Source organism: Battus philenor, unplaced genomic scaffold (assembly GCF_028537555.1).
Source record: "Battus philenor isolate CCGP_79_NKW_IND1 unplaced genomic scaffold, ilBatPhil1.0.hap1 SCAF_15, whole genome shotgun sequence".
Taxonomy (NCBI): Eukaryota; Metazoa; Arthropoda; class Insecta; order Lepidoptera; family Papilionidae; genus Battus; species Battus philenor.
In genome coordinates this window covers 2,600,016-2,627,203 of record NW_027181677.1, presented here as the reverse complement: position 1 = coordinate 2,627,203, position 27,188 = coordinate 2,600,016, and the positions used below count along the sequence as shown (strand labels likewise).

General features: G+C 32.6%; 2 protein-coding genes across 2 annotated transcripts; one reads left to right on the top strand and one right to left on the bottom strand.

The window, feature by feature from the left end:
• Positions 1-343: 343 nt before the first annotated feature.
• On the top strand, positions 344-21,100 carry bur (GMP synthase burgundy). Its single transcript, XM_068761897.1, has 16 exons — positions 344-469; positions 4,312-4,434; positions 7,346-7,532; positions 8,449-8,566; positions 9,023-9,179; positions 10,210-10,353; positions 11,038-11,134; positions 12,247-12,335; positions 13,613-13,767; positions 14,541-14,721; positions 15,215-15,349; positions 15,841-16,012; positions 17,186-17,303; positions 17,974-18,088; positions 19,451-19,642; positions 20,214-21,100. The coding sequence occupies exons 2-16, from the start codon at positions 4,333-4,335 to the stop codon at positions 20,313-20,315; spliced, it is 2,064 nt and encodes a 687-aa protein (XP_068617998.1). The 5' UTR covers positions 344-469; positions 4,312-4,332; the 3' UTR covers positions 20,316-21,100.
• Positions 21,101-21,124: 24 nt separating this feature from the next.
• Positions 21,125-23,443, bottom strand: Mcm10 (minichromosome maintenance 10 homolog). The gene has a single exon (XM_068761896.1). The coding sequence runs from the start codon at positions 23,379-23,381 to the stop codon at positions 21,264-21,266; it is 2,118 nt and encodes a 705-aa protein (XP_068617997.1). The 5' UTR covers positions 23,382-23,443; the 3' UTR covers positions 21,125-21,263.
• Positions 23,444-27,188: the final 3,745 nt, after the last annotated feature.

The window sequence follows — 27,188 nt, the reverse complement described above, 5'->3', positions numbered from 1 at the left end:
ATCTATTTTATGCTTTCGATGTCATTTTACATAAAAGTATTTATAATTATCTAGTATTGAGACAAATTTTTAAAATAAAAGTTATTGTAATAAGTAATAATAATATTTTATCGAACGACCTAAATTAACGTGGGATTCTTGAACAAAATGACAAACAGAATGTTATGTATTAAATTGGATGCGTTCAAACTTTCATTTGAAATATTGTTAGGAATACAAATCCCCGTCAAGAAAACTAGGTTTACCGAGGATTCCATTGGAAATTTTGATTGTAGGTAATGTTGGGTTAGATTATAATTAAAAAAAATAATAGGAACTTCTGAACGCAGTGACGAATTTCGTGTTGAGTGCCACCTCTCGTTTATTTTCAGTACTAAAATTTTGTATTCGTAGTGCTGAATGGAGAATCACATTTTTTCGTGTTTTTTAATGAATAATTGGTTTTGAAATCTATAATATTCACATTTAGGTGAGAATAATTTTTATATGTAATTGTTGTACCAATAGCGGTAAGTGTTAAAGACTAAATATGAATTATGTCCCTCATCGTGACCCAGAATGTAAGTAATGTCAAAGCCCGGTTTTACTAGCGGTTTGGATTGCATTGCGTGCAATTCTGATATAAGCAGAGTCTGGTAATTATTTAGATATTATCATAGTTATTGTATATATAAACCTGTGTGCTTACGGCGGTATGTACACAAACTTTATAAAATGCAACGCGGTTTCGTCCGGTCAACGTTGGATTTCTTATGGGAATGCCTAAAAGAATGCTTAGAATTATCTCTGTTATCTGTTTTGTTATCGTTTCATCTCAAATATCACATTTTTTCGATGATGATTTACAATACACAGTTTCCTTACACTTGAATTGATATGTTTTGTATATTGAGAAAGGTTGGTATTTGAAAATTCTTTGTCAAATTTTTGAAACTCATGTTGTTATATTTCGCGGCATTCTAGTAGTTTCAAGTCGTATTTTAATCAATATATTTGTATTACATCACTTTCAAGGTTTATTTGCTAATACACAAGTATTTCAGTACATAATTGATAAGCTTATTTTTCTAACCTTTCATTCTATTAATTTGATAAAGTGTTAAAGGTTCAATCATGTAACAAATAATTTGTCAGTTCTGTGGAATCTCCTTAATTGATAACAGTTTATTAGACACTTAAAGGTTAGATGTTTTATATAAATTGTAAAGTTATTGTTTATATATTAAAAAATGTACATACTATTTTTTGAAAAAAGACATCTTAAGTAAGACAACAATATCAATTTGGATCTCTATGCAGATAACTATATTTTGTGTCTTTTTTATAAATCATTTATAGTACATAAATTTTATTAATTCAATTAAAAATTATAAGAAACACATTAGTCATAGGTTGATATTATATTACAGATTAGTTCATCAAAATGTTTTGAAAAGCAACAATATTGGTATATTACATAGGAAGCTATCCAAAATGTTTGTCCAACATTTGATTCATGTTCTCTACACTTACATGCATACATATGCTTCATGTGGGAAGGTTTCTATAAATAACTACAGTTCTCTCTAGTGTGAACAACACTTGTGATTCTTTCTTTATACTTTCATATTATTGATTCAATCATTGCAATTCATTTGGTGTGTATCTCTATGTATTTTAAGTTGAGGTTCTGGGTTTGTTATTGTCCATGTCAGCTGATTTGTGCACTGTGACAGTGAAAATGTCAATTTATTCAAGTTCAATGCATTGGTTGGGTTATCCATTGTGTTGTGTTTGTTGGGATGTACATTTTTAAAAATATCTTTAGTAAGGTATGTCTACAATTATGGTATAATTCTATACACTATTAAATTATTGAATTAAATTTTTAATCATTCCCATAGTGTTTTATTTAAATATTTTGTGAATAATAAATGGTTTTGTTAATATAGTTAGTGTTGATGAAAGAAATGAAAAATAATAAAATTATTATTATTTTTCACAATTTTAGACCATTGAAACCATATTTTTTTAATAAACAAAATAATATTTTTTTATGAATTAAAGTAATAAATAAGCAAAAGACCAATTATAATAACATTTGTTTAGGTGGTGCAGGCTTTTCACATAAGCAGAAGATTAAATAGCATACAAGTAGGGGGGATTATGGAGTAGTTGTGGATACTATTTATATATGGAGGCTTTGTTGTGACAAGGGGATTTTGCACTAATCATATTATGTAAACAATCTTTTATTTTACTGCAATTTCATATTTAATTTGCTTCTAACATGTATGATATATTTTATAAGGAATAGTTACTTTTCATTTTTGTAATAATTATGTTTTTGTATTTAAAAATTATACTTTGTTGATAGTTGGTTTTATTTAACAATTTCTTAATCAGTCATAAATTCTTAATATGTCTGATTACTAATGAGCTATATCTAGGGAGAAAAATCTTTTTATGTAGTTTGTTCACTTATTTATTAAAGAAAATTATCTACTTATTAACAAAAGTTTAAATCATTGTTCTAGAAATGGATATAGTTCAATATCTATGAACTTTCATAAAACACTATGTTAATTGCTCAATTTATCAAAGAACTAGTTAGTCTCCAATAAGACCAGAAATTTATGTAAACCTTTTAGATTATCTAGTCTTCTAGATTTTTTCCAAAGTAAGATTATCTGATATCTTGAAATAACGGACAATCAGTTGAAAGCAACTTATGGTATACAATAATGAAGAATTTTTTGATAGCCTCATAAGGTTTGAGGCAGCAAAGCACTGGAGTTGCTTAGCTTACCTTTTTACAGTTTTTAAACCAAAAGATTTACATTTTTAACCTCATCCTGTCAAGTTCTTAGGTTGCTATTTGTACTTTTTCATATTGCTGCCTACAGTCTTTTATTGTAGAATATATTTAAATATTAAATAAAATCCAATGCCGATTTGGTGGGCCGAGGCAGGCTTATATTTAGTAAGATATTATTCAGATTCAAGGCAAAATTCATTTTCTTAATGTTTTAAATTCTAAATCTTTAAATCACTAGAGGACCTGGTTTTCATTTATCTGGATTCATCCTACTATCAAGTCTTTAAACTCTCGGCTTGTTTGTCTTCTTATCATTGTTCTAAAAAATTTATTCTTCTAACAATAAGCATTGTGATGCCTTTACTAAAAATAAATGTTCCATTTAACCTTTTTGTTACATTGTAAGAAACTTCATTACAGATGTAAATTTTTAACAATGTATGTATATGTTAATAAATTTTGGTTCCAAGGATTGGTTGGCTTTATGAAAATTGGACAGTATTACTTTGAACATTAGTCTTAATTAAAATACTGTTTCAACTTCCTTAGTATTACACATGCTGAATATTTGCTATTGTAAGGAAATCTAAAATTAGAAATTTCCATGCATTTACTGTTTAGGCTACATGTTTGCGGAATGAGATGCCTTTGAAAAAACATTAAATCTCTGCCTTTTTACATAAACTTAATAAAGATTTACTACTAGTAATTGTAGTATTATTTATACTACAATGACAGATAGTGTCTTCTATTTATCACTAGGCATATGTATTTTTTGTATTTAAACTTTGTAGCTTCTTACTATAATATAGCAGAGGTGGCCAACTTGCTGTCTGCAAGCCACATGTAGCTCTCTAAAGGACTATATGCGGCTGTACTCGAGTTCTCTTTTCTTTTTTGTGATTCACTTTTAAAGATGTAATTCCACACGAGTTTAAAAAAGTATTGAGTACTGAGAACCAATAATTATTCACCAAATTTTTAATAATTATCAAGTGCAGTAAATGTGTTTTATTTTTAATATTTAATTTCAATACATTTTGTAGTTTTATTAATGACTTTTCACTAAATATATGTTGTGTTAAAATATTTTAATACCTTTTCGGCAAAACTTATAAATAGGTAAATGTTTGTGGTTCACAAATCATTAGAAATTTTAAAGAATGGCTTGAATCATCAAAGAGCTTGGCCACCCATGTAATATAGGATATAGTAAAATTGATGTATGATATGTATTATAATTAATCTTTAAATGTTGGATGCAGGCTGTTTCCAACTAGTCTTATTGGAAATATATGGGGTGTCCTAAGTAAAGCAGTTGATGTTCTATGCTTGAAATGATAATGATAACGATGAAGTAATCTGTAATATTTACTTTTCCTTATTAACAGGGGCTATATAATGGTTGTCTGGATTTATATCCTTTTTTTTTTAAATTTTTGTGCTGTTATTATTTTGATAATGTAGTTGGAGATATGTAATGACAATCTGTAAATTGTAATGTCTTGTATTAGTGCTGCTGGCGAGTTGGCGAGATGCACACAGCTAGCACTGAAGGACAGTACCGCGGTACCAATGGATCTACTCACGGGAGAGACAAAGTTGCAATATTGGATGCAGGCTCGCAGTATGGAAAGGTTGGTCCTCATTTACTTGACATATATCATTGTGTTTATTCATACAAAAAATTATCCATATACAGGGTAATTGAAAAGCCTTAGAGAGGTAATGTATAGTTCATTTGCAGTTAGTTAACATGCGGTACACCCTACTTAAAAATTATTTTTAAATTATTGCCATATCTTATAAGTAACTATGTACCATAAATACAGTGAAGAAACTAACATGATATTGTTTAAATGACAAATAACAAACAAATTGTTGCAAGTCAAAAAAAATAAAAATAAAAAGCATACAACTTCTAAAGTCTAAACTAGCGTCTAAAGTGATTTGAGTGAATTCTGTTTAATGATCTATCTATTAAATATGTAAAATTGATTACATGATATAAATGACATAAATGTCCCTGGTTTTTCAATCACAATATCTGTGTATAACTCTATGTGGAAGTAAAATTATTTATTATGAATGGTGGTGAATGTTGATTGTACATTCAAGTGAGATAAGTAATTATAAAAAATGATGAGTAAGTGAGATAGCAAGATATATATGCTTGTGCTAGTGGAAGAACAAGCTATGCTATCATAAAAGTTGTTCCTTTTGTTGATTCACCTTTTAGTAACTCATTAAAGCCATCTCCATATTATTTAGCTGAATTAATTTGGGTAGGTATCTAATTATCAAATCTTGGATGACAACAAAATTATTGTTTATTATTTGTTACTATAACAGATAAGTCAATTTAAATCTCAATTATTGCATCATACATACTTCACAACATTTTTTGTAACCATTTGACCTTAAATAATTTTACAGTTAACATGATCAGGAAATAGGAGTCTTGGTTTTTTTACACAGCTACATTCAATTTGATTGAATGTCATAGGTAGTGATCTTTTTATGATTGGACCTTATTGTTTAAGTTTAGATATGTGAGCAAGGAAAAATATGTTTTGTTACTTTTTTTTGTACATTGTTCAATTAAATTTGATTTAATAATGGCATGAGTTATACGTATTTATTGATATTAAAAACTAAAATTAATAATTATATTTTTGTCTATATGAAATTTACTGTTATATGTCTTGATTTTTACATATAGACCTTGGATGCCTATTGGAAATCCAGGGGAACTTGTCCAGCAGGGTATATCCTATGGCTGAAAGGATGATAATGATCTTGACCTCTTCACTATATTTATTTTAAAATAATTTGTTTCTAGTTATCAAAGAAAATTACATTCATATTAAACACTAAAAAAATTATACGTGTGTTTAGCTTCTAATCTTGTTTTGGTTAAGCGAATGATCGGCCTTTGTGTGCACAGTTGTTAGTTGTGAAACAGTCAAAGTTTACATTTAGGTGGGAAAACAAAATTGTGTAACAATAAATTCTCATGACAATACATATGATGTTTACTTATGTCAGAAATAACCTTCATGTTTCAAGGACAAATATACACAAAGATTTCAGAAGTTTAAGTGGTTTAAGAATAACGTAATTAGAATGTAGTAGAACAAAGCGTTTTTTTATATTCGAAAACATGAAATATTTAATTTTTACTTGAAAGTTTTTTTTTTGAAAAATTTCGTGATACAACTCTCCCATTTGAATATATAAAAGTTAATCCTTATTTTCTTTGAGACGACTTTTAACTTGAGAATGACTACTTACTACTATTTCATTCATTTTTTTTTATAAATTTTGTAATACTTTCTGGTTGCGGCTTTTTTATGTCGATAAATAAATAACAAGGGCAATTGTTTAGTGTTTATGGAGTCAATTTCGAAAATCAATTTTAATCAAATCTTTACATAACATGTTAAAAAAATTATATTTATTAATTTTATATTCCACTAGCGCTCGTTTTGAGGTCATAGGCAGTGGTTGGGTTTCATATATGACCGTAGGTCGCGGGTTCGATTCCGAGGATGCAATCTTTATTATGTTATTATTCAAACAGTGCATTAATTGTATAGGATTATCACTGCTCACAAACAAGTTTTCACAAGATGGGCAGCAGAGTCCTCTGTATAACATTATATTACAGTCCAATCGTCAACCCGTCTGCCAAGCGTGGCGATTATGGTATATCCCCCATAGATATCTTTGGAGGAAAAATATGCCTTGCAGTGGGCGTCTATGGGCGGTAACGACTATGACGATAGCTCATTTTAGTGATCACTTGCGTTCCTTAAGAATGCTAGAGAAGATCAATTTAATAGAAACTACTTTTAAATTAAGCTGTAATTTAACATCCCTTAACTTGAATAATATTCTGAACTGAAAATAGCATAGAATGAACTACCTACTCGTTTATTTCCTGTGTAATTTCACCATTGTCTGCAATAAGAGTTCTAAACCAATTACCCCAAGGATTAAAAAAAATATTATATGATGTACATATAGTGACAATGGTTATATATGGTTCGTGTAATTAAAGGTGATATAAACAAATAAAAATTATGGTTGGGCAAAGAAATAAACAGGTATATAAAATAAATAAATGCTTTATAGAAAAATTTAATGAGAATTTTATAATATTGAATATAAATTTAAAAAAGGATATACAATAAAATGTTTAAAAAAAGAAAATGTAGTATTATAGAGTATGAGGAAAAATAAAAGGCGATGCATAGAAGGTATGTAAATAAAAGTAATAAGAATGAAAGAAAATGTGAAGGAAAGGAAGAAGATAGAATGCCAGGTATTGTGACGGATGAAAGAAGAAAACGAAGTAAAACTAAACTGAAAAACAGTGAAATAAAAGTACTCGTCTCAAAAAATGGTAGGGAAACGAGAGGTCCCCACAAACTTGGCGTATAAAAATAGTTATGTACGTATGAACTAAAGTAGTATTTTATATATGAATAGGAGGTAAATTTCATCTCGTGTTCCATAATGTAAGCATGTGTCTACATTTTCCAGGTGATAGATCGCAGAGTTCGTGAGCTATGCGTCGAGTCGGACATTCTACCTCTGGACACGCCTGCTTACCACCTTAAGGAGGCTGGTTACAGAGCCATCATCATCTCGGGTGGACCTAACTCGGTTTACGCCGAGGACGCCCCCAGATACGATGCTGATATTTTCAAGATTGGGCTTCCAGTTTTAGGTAATTATTTTATAGCGGTCGAATGTATAGCTCACTTTGAATTTTTCCTGTTCAAAAATCAATGCTTTCAGAATTAATAGATAAAGCAATATATAAAAAGCTTTTTCAAAATTCGAATGCTACATATTATAATTAATTATTTTAGTAATTGTTCCTACAGTTTACTGTCAAAGATTATTGGCCTGTTGCATAAAAAAAGTAACATATATCCGGCGATAAATATTGCACATCGACCTTTGGAAAGAGACAATCCGCTAATTTGACTTTGTAGAGTACTATCTCTTTCCCACACTACCTACGTGACGTTTTGTCAGTCGTTTTATTTCATGCGACAGAGATAGCGCTCTATGAAGCCGATATTAGCCGATTGACTCTTTCTAAAGGTCGATGTGCAATATTTATCGCAGGGTACTGTATTTCAGAGTGATCACTTTATGCAGAGTGGTTGAAAATAGATGTTAAAGTATTTTGTAGACAAATGTATATATAATACATTCACCCCTTTTACGTTTTTACACCTATAACCAATGACTAGATCTAATACACTTCGTATTATAATAAATTAGTCACGTTATTCCAAATGTGATAGAAAAATAAATTAACATTTCAGAATGACTATTGAATTCGTGTTATATCTAATCACTTAAAAGAATAAATTTTCTACTTCATCCAATGCAAGTATTAGTAATATAAAAGCTAGTAATACATATGTGTAAATATTTTATACGGAAGTGTTGTCAGTTAAAAAAATATGTTACGATTGGTATTTATATTTTTTTATGTTAATATTTTCTATGTTATATTTGTTTACATTAACTTGAAATATTACTCAAATTGCTGTAATTTAAAAAAAAACATTTATAATACAAGCTTACATTTTTGTATATTTTTTATATGTTATTTGTGTCCTATTTAGGTATATGTTATGGTATGCAAATGCTGAACAAAGAATTCGGCGGTTCCGTTCTGCGGAAGGAGGCGCGCGAGGACGGCCAGTACGAAGTCGAGGTCGAGACCACATGTCCCCTCTTCAAGTAAGCTTCACTATATATTAATAAAGTTTTATTTTTTATAATTTAAATGAAATACATTTTACAACAATGCATATAATGTACCACTAGTTGTACACTCTAGAATATTACATGATAATGTATAATTATTACAGTGAAAAAGATGTGAAGCCTTTGCTCAAGTATGTTCAAGCCATATGGAGTGTGTACCACCGTAGACTCAAATATGATTATTCCATTGAAAATGTGTACATTTCTGTTTGATAAAAATATACATGAAAGTTACTATTTTGATTTGGTGCTTAAATACAGTGTTTTGAAGTAAAAGTTAGAATTATTTTTATAAATAACCTTTAATTGTAAGAAAGTAAATACTTATAAATGATAATATGAATCATGTCATATATAGAAATGGATTATTTATTATAATTTTGAAATATTCGCTGCCTTAATTAACCTCAAGTGTTTCACTTGGTGCAGTCGCTTGGAGAAGCTGCAACCTGTCCTGTTGACTCACGGCGACTCGGTCCAGAAGGTGGGCGAGCGGTTCCGTGTCGGAGCACATTCCTCGAACCATCTCATCGCTGCCATCTACAATGAACAGATGCGTTTGTATGGTGTTCAGTTTCATCCAGAGGTAAGACATTTTACATTATTAAAGATATTCACAGCAGCATATGTTCAACAGTAGTCTTGTTATGGCTAAAATGATGATCACATGTTGGGAAATCAGTAAAAATACCATTTTAAGGGAGGGTAACAGGAAAAGATTATAATTATATAATAAAAATTGTTAAAAATTTCAAGTCTACATTTCAGACTGTAAAAATATATACATAATTATTTAGTAAGAATAACTCGCTTCTGATTGTAATGTAGTGCTTTTTAATAGATAATAAATATTTGCACCAAATGCACATTTCTTTTTCACTTTCTTTATATTTCATATTTCTAACTTAAATGAGCTTTGTACACTCTCCAGAATTAACAATGTATATCCAAGAATGTGGTACATTTCATTCGTTCACTTACTACTCACCTACTAGTACTTGATTAGTGCTATAACTGAATAAGGTACTTGAACAAACAATTTAACAACTTAGTAGCAATATTACAATGCAATAGTTGCAAATAGTGGCACCTAACACATCATGTTATTGTGGCTTGACGTTATTTTATGGGACCTCTATATAAGATTTTATTAAGGCGAACTTGTGATACTATTACTTAATTAATTCATAAATCATTCACACATATATATACATACACACATATATATATACATACACATACATATATATATGTTTATATATATATATATATATATATACGTATATACAAATATTAATACATTTATGCATATATGATGAGATATATTTCAAAATTTTTTAAACTTTGTATTTTAAATACTATTTAAAAAAATACTTTCGTGAATTATTATTTTATATATTTTTTTGTTTATATTTTCTTTAGTGTCACACTTCTTGTAAAAATGTAGATTTTAACTATTCAAAATTTAAAAATCTCAAGCTCAAAAGGATCACTTCCATTGTTTAAGACAGTGACATATATCAGTTTACAGTAAACCTTTTCATTTTCCATACCAGATAGAGACCATGTTCAAATTTGTTGTTGTTAGACATAACAAGCTTATATGTGTCTTGCAGGTGGACCTAACGCCGAAAGGGAAGCAGATGCTGTCCAATTTCCTGTTTGACATAGCAGGCCTGACGCGCACCTTTACGTTGCGCTCGCGACGGGAAGCCTGCGTGCAGTACATACGTGACACTGTTGGCGACAACAAAGTGCTCGTGAGTTTCATTAACTTACCACGGTTTTCCCTTTGGCTTTTACTGCTTAATACTCTCTACACATCTCGTCCAATATCCTCTAGTGCTTCAAGGTGAAGGTTTACAGTTAATATGTGTTATCAGTGATGATTAATGGCACTAATAACATGGTCTCACATCGGACCCATTGACTAGCATACAGTTGTTGAATGAACCATGAAGAAGACTGCGGAATTTTGAAGCTGAAACAGTAATGAGGAGACCTGTAGACAAACAAATGTAATTGACAAAGCCCAGCAGATTGATAAGTTAAAGTGACAGTGAACAGGCAGAATAGATGACCACTCGGACCTTACGAGTTTTGGACTCACAAGGTGCTAGTCCTTGTTAAGGTTTTCGGAAAACGCCACACTAATTGGAAACATATCCCTTAGACACACTGCTCTTATTGGATCTGCAGTAGTCAGTTGTGATCAGAAGTGAAGAATGCAGAATGATTTAATGTTCGTTTTTATCTAAATCATACTAAATGATGAAGGAATGTTAAATTGTCCATTAAATATTGACAGTTGAATTATTAGTTATTATTCAATAAATCATTACTTTATACCTCTAATAGAGTTACATTATTACTTAATTACATCAGTTCGATTCTAGAGAGTGTTATCTGAGAACTATACCAAGATGATTATTCTTGTACCACAGGTGCTCGTGAGTGGGGGCGTTGACTCTACTGTGTGCGCGGCGCTGTTAAGGACCGCCCTGCGTGAGGACCAAGTGATTGCACTACATATTGACAATGGTATGTTATACATTCATTTCTCATTCATTTCCGAAGGAGTGAATTATCACATTCGTTCAATCATTCACTTATTCATTAATTTCTTAAAAACCAGATCAAAGAGTGCTGTATTGAGTTAAACTCTTTGTAGGGCAAATAGTTTCGTGTACAGGCGTAAAATAAATTAGTATGACGATTTCAGCTGAAAATGCCCACTGTTGAATATGGGCTTCTAGATTTCCAATACGACCAGTTGAAAAAGGCTCTCATAATTCTGACAACTTTTCGATTCGGACTTCTTTTGCTGCGCTTGCCTTTCTGTGGGCTACACTTCAGAACCTTAAAGCTGGTGTTCAGTATTCTATGTGACCTGTTCACTGCAATTTCAACTTGCCAATCGTTCAAGCTATGTTGGTTATTTTAGTTTCACTATGGATAGCATCATTTCTAATTCGATCTTATAAATCCAGAAAAATCTCTTTTCATGGCACTTTGAACGACGTTTAGTGGTACGGAAATTTACTCCCTAATCCATCAGAACATTCAATTTGTCAAAGTCAAAATAGCTTTACTATATGAGATCATTACATTCGTTTATAATCGTCAGCTTAATTTTATTAAGTTTATGATAGTTTGTAACGCGCTACTTGCTGATAAGAAGTAATAAAAAAAACAAACTGGAGGCTTTTTTTTTTGTTTGTTCTAAAAATTTATCATTCTAAAAATTAGAACAATTCATTTAGATATATGTTTAATACGTCTTTTGGCAGAACCTGTGCTTGGTAAATTAAACTTAAAATATATTTCAAGCATAACAGTCACTATGAACAAGTTGTCTGATGGAGTCAATCCCTTGAAACAATATCTAGATTTTACATTAGCCATAAAATGAGTACAAACAAACTTAAAAATCATAACCTTAGACCACTTAACGGGTATTCGTAAAACATTGTACATTTTTTAAATTATTATTACAAGAATCAACACATTATCGTAACCTTTTAGCAGGTTTAATCATTTATTTATTAATAAAAAAAACATATTGTAATTTGGCTGTACTGTGTTGTGTGTACCATATGTATAAATAGTCTAAATTAAAAAGATGCATTTTTAAATTAAAAATATATTTTTAGGTTTCATGCGAAAGAACGAGAGCGCGAAAGTAGAGAGGTCTCTACGTGAGCTGGGCGTGCGTTTACACGTCGTCAATGCGGCACACCAGGTATGTTTTGCTTTTTATTTTTATAAAGCAGTTGTGAGGGTTGCATAGCCCTCTTTATTACTCACCCAAATTTTCCTCACAAAGGCGCTTTACACTTCGATTAGTCTCTCAACAAGCTACTTTATCATTAGTCACATTCAAACAAACCTTTACTGTAGGTCAAGATGACCTAGGTGGGAAATTAAGGTGCTACTAGGTTTGTAGTGTTTCCATTGTTGCATCAAAACCAAAAAAAAATTTTTAATAGGTACTGCATTTTGTGTAACTTTATATGTGTAGTAACAGAACAAAACATGATAATTGCATGATGTCTTATTTTTCTCAAAAGGACAGCAATGCACAACAAGCTACTTTGCCATGCTATTAAAAAATTAAAATGTTTTTTTGTATGATTTTTTTATTTCAAATTTTGTTTCAATTCCTATGTAAACAATATAATTATCATGTTCTGATCAAATCTGATAAAAATACAATCATTTGTACCAAACTGTTTGGACATATCACCACTTTCATTCTGTGTGTGAAATGTTTGAAATATATCATTTTTTTATAATACTGTTGATAATATTTTTTTTTATTAATATTTCTTAACTTTGAAATATCATCATTGGTACCAAATTTTCAAATTCAGAGGTTATTTACGTTTGTTAGTTGTTGCTTTTTATCAGTTACTCATAATAACTATTGTCATCCTTGACAATTTTAGGTTCAATTTTAAATTGAAATATTTCATGAGATAGATTGAGAAATTAATTTATTTTAATGAGAAATCGACGTCCTGTTATTCTAATATAAATATGGTTATTTTGTAGTAACTCTTATGATACTTTTTAAAAGCTTGGCCGACATCGGCAGTGCTGATTGTCGTATTGTTGACTGACATTTTGCCATGATGAATCTTCTAAGGGAAACTTGGAAGCCTAAATAAGCATTAAAATAATATATACACATGTCATGTGTGTACGTATTATAATAACTTTTTTCGACTTGCAATAGTATGATGAATTTAATAGGAAAGAACATATATTGTGAAACAGCGACAGAGCGGCCATGTATGTATGTCGTCGCATCTGTACGCACGCGCATATCTGTCGAGCCGAAAAGTCAAATACATTTTCGGGAAAATTTTTAATAATAAAATTTAGCTTTCATTCTCAATCTCAAATCTCAATCAAATACCGAAAGTCGATAGAGTATCCATATGCTTCACTAAGTTGAAAGTCAATTGACTGTCTGTACGAGTTGTTGAGATATATATTAAATGTTTGTTGTGACAGTTCCGGCAGGGCAGCACAACAGTGCGAGAGGCGGGTGGACGCACGCGCCACACGCCGCTGCTGTGTCACGCCACGTCGCCGGAGGACAAGCGCAAGATCATCGGAGACGTGTTCATACGTATCGCAGAGCAAGCTGTACGCGACCTGGATCTACAGTTAGTGCATTCGTTTATTCGCTTTACTTGCACAGTGTAAAACTTCAGTTTTTAAAGTGGTCCAAGGAGACCCCCAGGGATCCAGATGGACAGTAAGGTTTCCACGGAAACAGGTGTGTGGCAAGAAATGGAGGTTTACAATTCGTAAGCAAGGGTTTACAAAATTTTTTCTGATTTCTGCAATACACAGTCAGTTTGTTTTAAAAGGCTTACAGGGGCCGCCTGCAAAGTAGTTTATTTTATGGGGTCTTGGGATAGGTATAAGTAGGCTTTCTTTATTTCTTTACAAGGCCTTATAAATAGTGAAACTACTAGAATGTTAGCAAGGTGCTGCGTTAGATATTTAATTTAAAATTCTCTCGTATATTGTGATGTACAGAGATATTTTATTGACGACTTTTTTGGATTTTTGTGTAAAAGAAAAGAAATTATCTGATATACTTTTTATAATATTCATTCTAGAATTCCTTTTTATATGTTTAACAAGTATAATTAAAAGCAAATGTAAGCATTGTTAGATATAATGTTAAATAAAGTTTAGATTTGTTATGAAACATGGCTTTCTGAAATAAATAGTCACAAATTTTATATAAGGCCTTAAAAATATCAAATACATCGGTAACAAGTGCCAGAGACAGATAATACTGTGGAATTATTTTTAAATAATCGTTATTTTGGTTGTCTAGCAGAGATTGCTTTATAAATGGTTTCGTTTTTTTTTAGTTATTATGTATGGTGTACAATAAAGTGTAAAGTGTAAGTGTATTTTGCAGAGAGGACCAAGTGTTATTGGGCCAGGGCACGCTCAGACCGGACTTGATTGAGTCCGCCTCCGCACTTTGTTCCGGCAACGCGGCCACCATCAAAACACATCACAATGACACGGAGTTGGTCCGCGTGCTACGTCAACGCGGACGAGTGGTGGAGCCCCTGCGGGACTTTCATAAAGACGAGGTGTGAAATATCTCATTCATTCATTCATTTAATAATACCATAGAGCTATGTATTGAGTTGACATTTAGAGAAAAAAGTTTTGCATTCTATTGAAATTGTAGTTACCAATATTTGTAAAACATATGCTATAGGCCTCCCCGTAAATTTCTAATAACACCAGATACCTGCCTGCAAACAGCATATTCAGACAACCTTAATAAGTAACCTTAGTAAGTTTGACCGTTATATAGAAAAATATAAGTGTTCTATAAGTGTATAATATAAGTGTTAATGTAGAATATTTTAAAGTAATCACTTTATGTAGTGATGGTTGGAAATAGGTGTAGAAGCTTTAAATATTTTTCCTGATAAATGAGGTATACATGCATTCCTTAATAGATTTTATATCTATAATCAATTACCATGTATATTGAGTTGCAATAAGTTTAATCAGATTAGATGCTAAGGTGTAACGTGTATTGTATGTTTTCTAAGTATATGGTGTGATTTGCAGGTCCGAGCTCTAGGCACGGAGCTGGGGCTGCCCAGCGCGCTGGTGGAGCGGCACCCGTTCCCCGGGCCCGGGCTGGCGGTACGCGTGCTCTGCCAGGACGAGCCCTACGCTGAACGCGACTTTTCTGAGACACAGGTATCATCATAATTTTGCAAGCTGTTTAACATCTGCTAGATAAAGGTCTCCGCAATGATTTCCAAAAAAGTCGTATGCTATGTTTGTAAATAGAAAAATGCAGGAAGCAAGCACTCAATTTAGTTCACCGGATGTAGTCTTTTATAATTCTCTCTTTGTGCATTAATTATATAGGATTGCCACTGCTCAAACAAGTTTTCACAAAAAGGCGTTCTCTGTGTACCATAATACTACATTGCTATCTTTAAAAGTAGTAGTAGTAAAACTTGATCAAAGTAGAGTAAATAGCTCTAGATTCAGAGATCTCCCCACTTTGCTCAGATCGAGACTCGGATCTTTACCTAAGCTAAGCTTCGCTACTTTAAAAGACGTTTTAAGCTAGGCGCCTTATGAGTATCAGCCACCCCGCACCAACAGTGCTACTTGGGCAGCAATAAAGGCCAGGTCCTAAAAAAATAACAGTTGGTTCAAACTTTTTTTCTATATTGCAGGTTATAGTGAAGATCATGGTGGAATATGCGTCAATGTGTGTGAAGTCGCATGCGTTGCTGGGGCGCGTGGCGAACGCGAGCACGCCAGCTGAACAGGCAGAGCTCAAGCGCATCTCATCCAAGTCGCCAATCGCAGCCACCCTGCTGCCACTGCGCTCCGTAGGAGTGCAAGGTTAGTTAAATAATGTAAATAAAAATAGGATAAAGAGTTGGTTAAGACTTTAGACTAAAAATAAATTGTAAACAAAATAAACTGCATAAGGTGCTTCTTTTAAAATATAAATTAAAAATGTCAATATAAATATTAAATATAATAATAAAAATATTTATAATGTATATAATTGAAACAAATGAGTCCATAACTAGTAATGTAAGCACTGTAATAACTGATATAAACGGTGACCTGGAGACATAGACGAGGGAAGGAAAGTGAAGCATGGAAGATATGTAAGTGAGAAAAATTAGATTTTGTGAGGTATAAAAGGATGTTACAAAATAAAATGTGAAAAAAGGAAGGAGAATGGGGATTAAAAATAATAAATAAACCCCAAACATGGCAGGAGGAAAAGGGAGCTCCCCAAAACTGACATTCTTCTGACTGACAGATACTAAAATATTGGACTACCTTATAATAGCATTCTTCGCCATAAAGCTACGCGGTTTACAAACGCGCCATGATTTGAAAATCCTTAAAGAAACAAAGCCTTCAGATTAGACACATCATCATCATTTCAAACACAGGATGTTCGCTATTGGAAATAGGCTTACCCCCATAGATTTCCAATTGGACCGGTTGGAAATGGTCACAAGGTCGTCTGTCCACTTGTTTTATGTGCACTTGTCTTTGCTCACTTTGGTCTCAACTCCAGAACTTTAAGACCTCAGCTATTTTATGTTATGCTGGCCTTGCCCTCTGCTACCTCAACTTATTTTTTATTTATTTACGTACACCAGCAGTACAATAATAAAATTACGTTAAAAGTTCTCGCATTGCACCATTATCTTCACTATACATAATGGATCTGTTATGATAGGTGTACATAAAGATCATAACACATAAAATAGACACTGATTTATTAAGATGATTTCTAAAAACTATAAGAGACTACCAGCTCTATAAGAGATTGATATAAAGATATTGATGCAGGCAAGCAAGCAGGCAGTCCAAATATTTACCTTACCAAAAAGTTCAAATATTTTATTTAACTTTGGTACTAAAATTTCATAACATTATTTATTGACAATTTAATTGATTAATAAATATAAATCAATTGTAATTAAGTGAACTTGCAATTTTTTGTAAATAAAAACTTTTTCTTTTGTATAAAAAAGTTTTCATTCGCAGGTGACGCAAGGACGTACAGTTACGTGGTGGCGCTATCCACAGAGCGCTACCCTCCGGATTGGAAGGACATGCACTACCTCGCAAAAATCATACCGCGTGTATGTCACAATGTTAACAGGTAATTTTAAATATTTAATTTTGATTGTTTTTATCAAAGAACATTGGTCAAAATGTGAAAAATTATTTATCAAAACTAAAACTTAAAACTTTATATTTTAAAAAAATTATTACTGTATGTATGAATATAAAAGTATAACTTTTTCAACTCGTTATATTATGGGTTTTAGTTAGATTCTATATAAGTATTTTTCAACCTTTTATGTGCCATGCACTACTTTAACCTTTATAGAATTCTTTTGGCCCCATATGTTATAAATATGTTATTTATAATAGAGTGAAAAGATGACTGACTGATTTACAAGTTAATTGATACAACCAACATAGTAATGATTAAATAATAATAGCAGTTATCTGTTATCTTAACAACATATTATGTTCTAATTTTTCAGAATCTTGGAGCCATGTACATTTTTATATATTGTTTATATTTTTTGTTAACCCATCTATTTCAATTCAGATATAAACGGACCTTCATATTTCATTTAAATCAATTAGATACTAAAAAATTTACTCATCTCTTGAGCAGACTATGTAAATTTCTTCAGTCATCAATGATTTCTAATTCATCTTTTTTTTCTTTAAAGCTTTTACAACTATTTTCAATGACCGTGTATAGATTTATTTCATCACATACTAGTATGTTCTGGTTAATAAGTTTTGTGTGGCAGGGTCTGCTATGCATTCGGCGGCATCATAAAGGAGCAAGTGACAGACATCACGCCCACGTTCCTAACGCAGCAGGTCATCTCCACACTGCGTCAGGCTGACGACCTTGCGACTCAGGTGAAATATATTTTTTTGTCATTATAGACTTAGATTTTACGATAATGTAAATGAAAGTTAAAGAGCAAAGAGCACAGTAATAGCTTATATTATTATATGAGATCCATTGCAGGAACAGGAACACTAATGTAGCGTTCACGCTTTCTTCAAAATTGCTTGTCTGAAGTGACAGTGGGTGGATCAAATCACTCATACAACCAACGGGCGTTGGCGACCACAAGCCGGTAGACGTGGAGTGGATGAGTCCCCTACTAGGTGGTCAACCTTTGGGGCAAGCCTATGCCTTGCAGTAGGGGTATGTCGGCTGACATGATTATGATGAACCACTTCTATTTTTGTTTTGTATTAAAAACGATGTTTTTCGTTTTACAGTTATGAATCCCAAATCATATGGATTTTAATAATATGATATATTAATTTACTTAAAAATAAAGATATACTGTTATTATAATGGATTATTAATGTGCCCAGAATGAATGTGCGACTAAGATGTACATTTTGAAAGTACCTAACAATCCGCTAATGTCTGACGAAACTCTCATGGAAAGACTTACTTCTTGTCATAAACAGTTGGCTGAGTGCACAACCAGAATATTTTTTATGGACGGAACCATCGTTCATAAAGTATTTATTATATAATTCTTATTGATTATTTATAATATATTTTGCCATAGTCTAGTAAATATCGCTTTAAATGGAGAGTAAAGAAAGAAAACCATCTTGTAAACTAGTTGGTATTCTGATACAACTCTCCAAAAGAAAGCTTTACGCTGTTGGATATATAATCTTTGTTGTTGAAGATCACATCAAAGTTTATATAAAGCTCTAACAGTACAAGACCAGTTGATATATTAATTTAAAGTGCTATTCGAAAACTTTGTTAGATTTTTGCTTACATGTAAAGTTAAACTATATCAAGTTTGGAGATACAAAACACTTTGTGACATGTATTTGTTTTGCTTGGAGATCAAAAGGGATATTAAAACTATATGTAAGTGATAGGTGGCTGGCGGCCAATCAGCAGCGTGTCGGGCACACGTGTCGTCAGAAATTTATGTTGTCACTGAGCTCTAAGCACAAAATGAAGCGAACAAACTACTAAAGTTAGTAGGAAGCGGCACTGCAAGTTGTACTGCATATAGCATATGCAAGTTTTTACAAGTTAGTCTCTGAGTTTCCTAAAATATTATCTGTTTATATTGCATACATTAGGGGAAATCAAGCCAACATTTTAGTGCTTCACTACTGAAAGCAGAATATTTCTGGATCCTGGTTACTAATTGTGAACTCATTTTTATGTAGACTTCTGTGGAGTCTTGATGGCACTTATGTAACTAATTATATATACTCGGTTGTATACAGGTGTTGATCTCTAGCGGGTACGCGGGACGCATCGCCCAGATGCCGGTGGTGCTGATCCCGGTGCACTTCGAGCGCGATGCTGCAGTGCGGGCGGCTTCCTGCCAGCGCTCGCTCGTCCTTCGCCCCTTCATCACCGGCGATTTCATGACAGGAATCGCCGCACTGCCCGGCTCCGACGCCATGCCGCAGGACGTGAGCACACTCTCAACTACTTCATTAGGAGCGGCCATAAAGCTCACGTGTTGTCAAAGCAAAGACCAAAGAGTCTCACTAACTCTCATTCATTCAAATTTAATGCCGTAGTGTATCACAAAAAACAACTAAACTTTGTTTTGAATAAAACATTCTAAAAAAGGATTACAGTTTCAAAGTAAAAAATAAGTAATTATTCATAAGTGTAGTTTTAGTTTTAGTTTAGTTAGTTTTAGGCCTTTTTCTAATATTTTAAATTTTGCATATTACACATGTAATAAATTAATTCTCTTATTTATGTTAAAAACTTACTAGAAGTTAAAGTTAGGAAAAATTAATGCTGGTTTAATGAGTATTTTCATTAAAAAAAAGTTATTAGGTGATATGAAAACCTTTGTTTTTAAGTCTAGTTTGTAAGTGAGACAAAATATTAATTGAAAATTCCATCTTTAGCTGCTTTATTGAACTAAACATATAGCATACAAGACTTTCTACATTTAAGTAGTACACACAATATGCTTTTGTTGTACTTGTCATATAGTTATATGTTAACTATCTATCATTTTACCAGGTCGTGGACAGAATGCGCAAGGAGTTGATGAGTGTCCCGGGCATCTCACGCGTGCTGTACGACCTGACGCCCAAGCCGCCCGCCACCACTGAGTGGGAATGATCGCCTCCAACGCCTGTCTTTTATATATTTTTTTACTGAACGAACGCACTCTAAGGCAGTGGTCCCATTCCGACTACTTCAGAGACGGTTTTGTATGTGGCGTAACACAGTTGCCTTAACTCTTAATTGTTTTGTTAGTAACAGCGTAGGTGTTTTTATTTTCAGTTAGAATGCAGTGTGATTACTATTTATATGTTAATATGCACTACTTGCATTGTGTTGCAGGAGAAGTGTATTGATTTTTGTTTTAGACGTTAGTTGACAGCTTACAATATTTAATGAAGCAAAAATCAGTGCACATCTCCCATGCATATCATTTAGATTTTATATATTATCTTACTTTGTTATTAGCAGTGTTACATAATGTAATTGGATAATTTCGTTTTGTGTGTAATATTAAATTTTGAAATGGCTTTAGAGCGGATGCTTTTGTGATTGGAGTCTTTAATTTGTCAATGGTTACTTTAGGAGGACTGTATATAAAATTTCAGTGTAATAAAAATAGGATCACTGCCTAGTAATGAATTGTAAATACATTGGTATGACGGCACAAGGTACTGGTGTCACATGTTACTGTTAGCTCCACTGATCAGTTTTGTAACAATATAGTAATTTATTGTAAAAGGCTGTGTAAAAATTATAAAGAGCCCTCAATTATTCCGCACCTCAAGATTGATATAACATTTCTTGTATGAAAAATAAGACGCATTGGGTGATTTATGGAATGGTTCAGTGTTATTGACTGGAAATTTCATAATAAAAATTATATTATGCTTTATTTTCAATATGTTGTTTTATTTACTGCCTTTACAGTGAAAATTACAAGTAATAAAAATAAATAAAAGAGTGTAAAATTTGTCATTGTTATAAATATAAAATCCATAAATTAAAAATGTCATAATTAAAATGTTTGGACCTTAAAAAGGCTGCTTTTTTATAGCATAATACTTAAGCATCGGGAACTAATAAGTTAATGTTTTTGCCAGAATTAACATTCCCTCCAATAAAAGTCTCTTCTTCTCCTCTAATAGATAATCCTTCGCATAATGCAACTTTCTTCTCTCTCATCATGGCGGCTTTCTCCCATCGGGAACTTCCACAGTTACTGCATGCATGCAATGGTAATAACTCTAATGAAACTGTGCGATTGTTGCAGTCTGCACATTTAAAAAACCTTTTAAAAGTGTCTAAAACTTTGAGAGGGTGTCTCTCATCTTTACAAAGCTGTGATGCAGAGAATGCAGTGTATTTACATTTAGTGCATCTCACAGCTTTGCAAGCTAACTTGAATGTATTCAACATCTTTTCTTCCATTGCCTCTTTCTTTTCAAGTTTGATAAAGTATTTCTCTTGTTCATCATCTTCATGTTGTTGAATAAGATTTTGATGTGCAGATGTTGCTTCTAGTATTTTTTTAAACCGTTCTGACATTGTCGGTTTTAAGTTTTTACTTTCCTCATTTAGTTTGACTTTTTTACAAGAATTTTCATCAGTAATGTTTAACTTATCCAGAGCCCTCTTTTTACCTGCTTCAGTGCCTTTGATGTTATTAGGATCTATTTTCATAATTCCACCGCTCCTCTGAATGAGTTTTATAGCATTTAACTTTGTTTGTTCTGCTGTTTTCTGTCTGAATGAAACACTTAAATCTATGGTACCACTTCCTTTTAAAGCAAAGCCTTTACCAAGTTTTGGCGAATTTGCTACTCTTTCTGCTAGACTTTGGCCTGATGTGGTATAAGAATTTTGACTGCTCTGTGTTAGCTTATTCAGTCTTACTGAATCTGTGATTCTTTGTGCTGTTGGACTATGCAATATTCCAGTATTACCTTTTAAAGATCCAGCTCCATGTGGTGCTTTATTACTCATAAAACTTTCATTTTCTGTTTTATAGTAATCACTAAGGGACATGAGTCTATTTTGATCTTTTTCTTTTATTTTTTTCTGATTGCTTGGCGGTAAAGCTGAATATGCTTTGCCTCCATATATTACAGTACTTTTCCCTAAGACTTTTTTTTGTAAATTAACTAGACCTTTTCCCATAGTTGATGATTGCAATTCTTGTCTTTTAGAGAATTTTTGGTATTCTTGCTTAACATGATAAACACAATGTTCACATTTACTTAAATTTACAAATGCTGTGCAAGGTTCACCATTTTTCTTTTTGCTCTTACAGATACCTAAATCTTTGGATTGACCTAAAATCATTACTTGATTGGGACTGGTTACACTGAGGCAGGCTTGGTCATTACTATTTTGGGATCTGTCAAGGACATTAGGATTTAAAACAGCTACCACAGTTCCCTCATTTGTTTTCCACAATTCTTGATAAGCTTTTTGGAATAAAAACATTGAAACTGTTTTCATATCATCTTTGAGATCACTAAGAGTCCATATTAGAAAATGGTTACCTTTTTGAGATTTTTTGGACGAACTTTTACGCACTATGGCACCAGCGATCACCCAGTCCTTGGATAAATCTTCATTTTCTACATATCTTTTTACTCTTAACATATTCACAGCCTCCCGACCTTGCATTCTGTCTAATAATGCGGCACTGGAAGTCAGAGGTCGACTAATTCGAATTCCAAACACCGGATCTGTAAAAATATCTGATTTTGATTTACTACTTGTTTCCGGAGCACCGAAGATGTATTTCGTATTTTGAGTCGGATGTTCGACGGGTTTCTTAGAAAACGAAGAATTAGCGGCAACTTTTAAATCTATATTAGCTTGCCGCAGTCTAATTTCAAAATCTATTTGATTGTCCTTTTTTTGTTGTTCTTTATTGTCTAGCATTTTTTTAACATCAGTACCATAGTCATTGTATTTTCTTTCCGTGTAATTTCTTTTTTCCTCGTCGTCGGAAGAATCTGTATCACCATTATGGACAACTGATGTGTTGGTAGCCACATGATCATCCAATTTATTGTTTATGCACTGTTTTTCTTCAAAAATGTTTACTTCTTTTATACAATTTGGTTTTATGTCATTAACTTTACTATTTTCACCTAGATCAGCACATAGTAATTCCTCGAGCTGCGATAATTCATCGTTATTATCCATTTAGTTACTAGATATAATTAAAATGAATATTTTTGTTGAATTTATTACAACTTTTATTGGCGCGAAAAATCTGGAAAGTATACTTGTCAGATTATCACCACGAGAGTTGCTAGAAAAGAAAAATGATGACGTTTTATGTTTTAGAATTAATAATAACAAAGATTATTTTTATATAAATAATTGGTAGTTTAAAATATAATACTAGGAATAAGCTACGAATGTTCTTAAAGCTCATAAAATAAATTCGGAATTATTTTGAGTGTTTTAAAATAACATATTTTTAATACAATTTATTTTATTTAAATAAGATTAGGTTATTATTGAAAATATACTATGCGTTCTTAAGATTCCTTAATTTCTAATCAAATTCATTATTTTAAATTTCATCGGACATTTATTAAATGTCTTGGGTTTTAAATTAGTTTTAAACACGTTTTGGTTATATTTGATTCAATCATTAAACAATTTATTTATTTTACCTCTTTGCATGTAATCTGTAAAATCATTAAGTTTAGATTCTATGTCTAAAATTCGATAATGTATATGGAAAGTATATATATCGTAGCTAATGATTTTTTCAAGATTTTTTTCTACCTAAGTATTTCTCTATCAAAGTTAGAGGAGCTAGGATGATGTTTAACCCTGTATCGATTAAACAAGAAACCTTACCAACCTAACAGGCAGGCTGCTCGCAATCGGATGCTGTCTCTAACGATTGGAAGCTTTTATCAAAGCCTCTTCTTTCCAGGTGCAATGAACTTGCTAGATTTCTAATCAAAGCAGTTGTGGTACCAACACATTTTATTATTAACATGAGGGAGGTGAGCATAACGGCGATTATGATCGAGAGCCGTATCGGAAATTACGTGCACGATTGCTATTGGCATCAAACTTCTTTGATAATTCCACCATCTTGCTTATAAGTTTATTTAATTCCACTGAAGTGGTATGAGTATGAGCATCAAACATTATTCTTCTGTTTAACTAACTTTAATAACAGGAAAAAAATACCAATATTATTTACTAAAGTTATGGATGTTCAGAATAAATTGTCAGACATCCTAACTTAACATACTTATAATAATTAGAATTTTAAAAACAGTAAATACGAACAAAAACAGGTACAGTATACCCTAGACAGTTTTATGATTATAACACAGTTTATATTACGGATTTAGCGCACCGTTACCAAAGTTGGTAAGCACTTGCTACTGGTGAAATGTGGGCAAAATAAAAAAATATAGAGTGACCGTAAGTAATCGTTTGCTTCATTTAGGAATGGAATATATAAGCATTTTTAATAGTGATAGTGCGTATCACTATTCTAAATGCTTTATTCGCATAAGGTATCTAAAAAGTCTTTAAACGAAACACCAAATAGACTGCAGAAATGACTCACCATGCACTACGTCCAGTTTACAAATTGCTCGAGAAAAATAGGACCGTTACTTCGTGTAGGAATCCCTCACCGCGACGTAAATAGCGTAATGTTGTACGAAGCACCACCGGTGAAACTGAAGTATGTGCTTTGGCAGGCACGACGAACGTGAAGAGCGTGATTTGGCTTTGGTGTAATGAAACCAGGATAGTTGATGTTGACTTGTATAATCTTATATGTAGAGTAAGTTACATAGATCCATAAGAATATCGAATAGGTCAATATTTCCAAAGCGGGTCGTATGTCTTCAAGTCGAATATTAAACGTTCAGTTTTCAGGATACAAGGCATTAATTGGCTTCAAAGTCTTCTTGATATAAATTGGCCACGTATAACCCTTTAATAAATTTGTCTTAGGGGTTATCTAACTTTAAGTACTTAGTTACTTTTTTAACGTTTACTTAGTTGTATAAAAAAGGCATAAAATCAAAGCAACTACCAAGTCGTCTTGTTGGACCATTATAAACCAGAGCAGCAAATGTGGACATGAATGGTATTATTTTCTACAAATAAAATTAAATTTGTGTACTTCATGTAATAAATCATACAATGATTTTTAATGATCGTTGTATGATTTATTACATGAAGAACTCATTTTTTATTAATGATCTCTCAAATCTGTATTTATGTTGTAAGAACGTTTCTCTTGATATATCTCTTATATTTGGTCTCTAAAGTGTTTTATATATACCGATTAACAACTAATGTTGTGTTATTTATTTAATTTACCAGTTTTAGGTATATTTAATAATGAAATTAAAGGTTTATCATGTACAGGATATAAAAATCTATAGAGGCTGTGCATATGCGTTCATGCTACAACCATCGCGTACCAGCTAGTGGTTGCCACGCGAGAATCTTTTGGTGCCAACGGTCATTAGCTCACTGTTACTTCAGACGACATTGAAGACAGACATAAACTTAGTGAGAAAAAAAATGATATTATTAATCCTGTATGTTCTAATGTTAATGTCATGTTAGATGTCAGGTCACCGACGTAGCTCAAAGAAATGCTCGCCTAAAGAGGCAGTATTTGTGTCACATCACTCGTTGAGGCTGGCAGGCTCTCGAGTGGCGATCATGGGCCGATAGACGCGGCTTGGGTAGGCTTTATTGTTGGTGGATGATGAACAGAGTTGTGTCGCTGTGGGTGTCTATCGGCTGACAAGAGGGTGATGAGAATGTCAGGTAGAAGTGTAAACTAATAACTAAGAAGATTGGCTGGTTATTACAAATACAGTATAGTATATAATACATAAATCTATTTAAAAAAAAACCTGTCAAGTAAATACTCGGTGGTTAAAACACTATTAAGATCAGATAGTCGGCCACGGTTTATGGCCCCAATTATTTTCAGTTGCGGCACATTTTCTCCGTAAACAGCTCCGTTTTTTCACCTCTCGGGGAAATGCGAGTTAATTTGACGTTAAGTGTTTGTAGCGCTTGCTCAGTGCGGTCGGAGACACGACGCGCGCTCCCGCGCTTTCCCACTCGCTATGGTGTCTTTAATACTTTTAATTTTTAAAATTTAAGACAACGGCGTCATTAACATGCGAATAAAAAAAAAACATCCTCATATTTCATTGTTAGCTTTTGTCAAGAAAGTTCAGCGAATGAAATAATTCTTTTGTTTTATCTTATACCGTAACTTAATTGTTTATTAAATAATTACGAAATTATTTTCATAACGAAACATCGAGTAAGAATAAATGGATTAACTTTGAAATCCGTTGTTTTCCGCTGCGCTTATGCCTACATATAGATTGGTGGAACGACCGCGAATGGTGTGCCGTATATTTAAAATGTGTTTCCTTAATGTATTGAGATTGCATGTCGCGCAGAACCAAAGACAGAAACGTCTTTACAAACAGTATATGGAACAGCTGACTGGAGCGTACGCTGAAAGATGCACGGATTTAAACGCGATGCGGTGGGACTCAAGATACAACTTCAGGCTTCCAACTCCTGACTGGCGCAACTGTTATGATGAGAGATGGCCAGATACAGATGACTCAAGGTCCTGTTGTGTTTCGGAGTGTTCGGACAGTGGTCGCTACTCCTCCCCTTGTTGTTCTGAAGTGATTTTCAACGGCGGACAACATTTCAGCGGCAAAGGTTTCAATCAGCATGCATGCAAAGGATTACCTGTATGTTATCCCGGGAACTTTGGGTAAGTGGTTTCGATTTATATGTAAAGACCGGCTAGATAGTCAAAGTCGCTGAATACGGGCAGCACATTACCGATTATCGTAGCGATCTTTAAGGGAAATCTATACCTTGCTGATAAACGCCCACGTCCATCAGCTAACATGATGATAATGGTGATGATCCAAATTCTGTATTGTCCAAATTGCATACACAAATTTACTT

Excerpts from the sequence above, each read along its gene's own strand:
- bur (XM_068761897.1), top strand. The coding sequence starts at position 4,333 with ATGCACACAGCTAGCACTGAAGGACAGTACCGCGGTACCAATGGATCT. Across the intron at positions 8,567-9,022 it reads ACCACATGTCCCCTCTTCAA|TCGCTTGGAGAAGCTGCAAC; the intron begins GTAAGCTTCACT and ends CACTTGGTGCAG. Across the intron at positions 16,013-17,185 it reads GCGCTCCGTAGGAGTGCAAG|GTGACGCAAGGACGTACAGT; the intron begins GTTAGTTAAATA and ends TTTCATTCGCAG.
- Mcm10 (XM_068761896.1), bottom strand. The coding sequence starts at position 23,381 with ATGGATAATAACGATGAATTATCGCAGCTCGAGGAATTACTATGTGCT.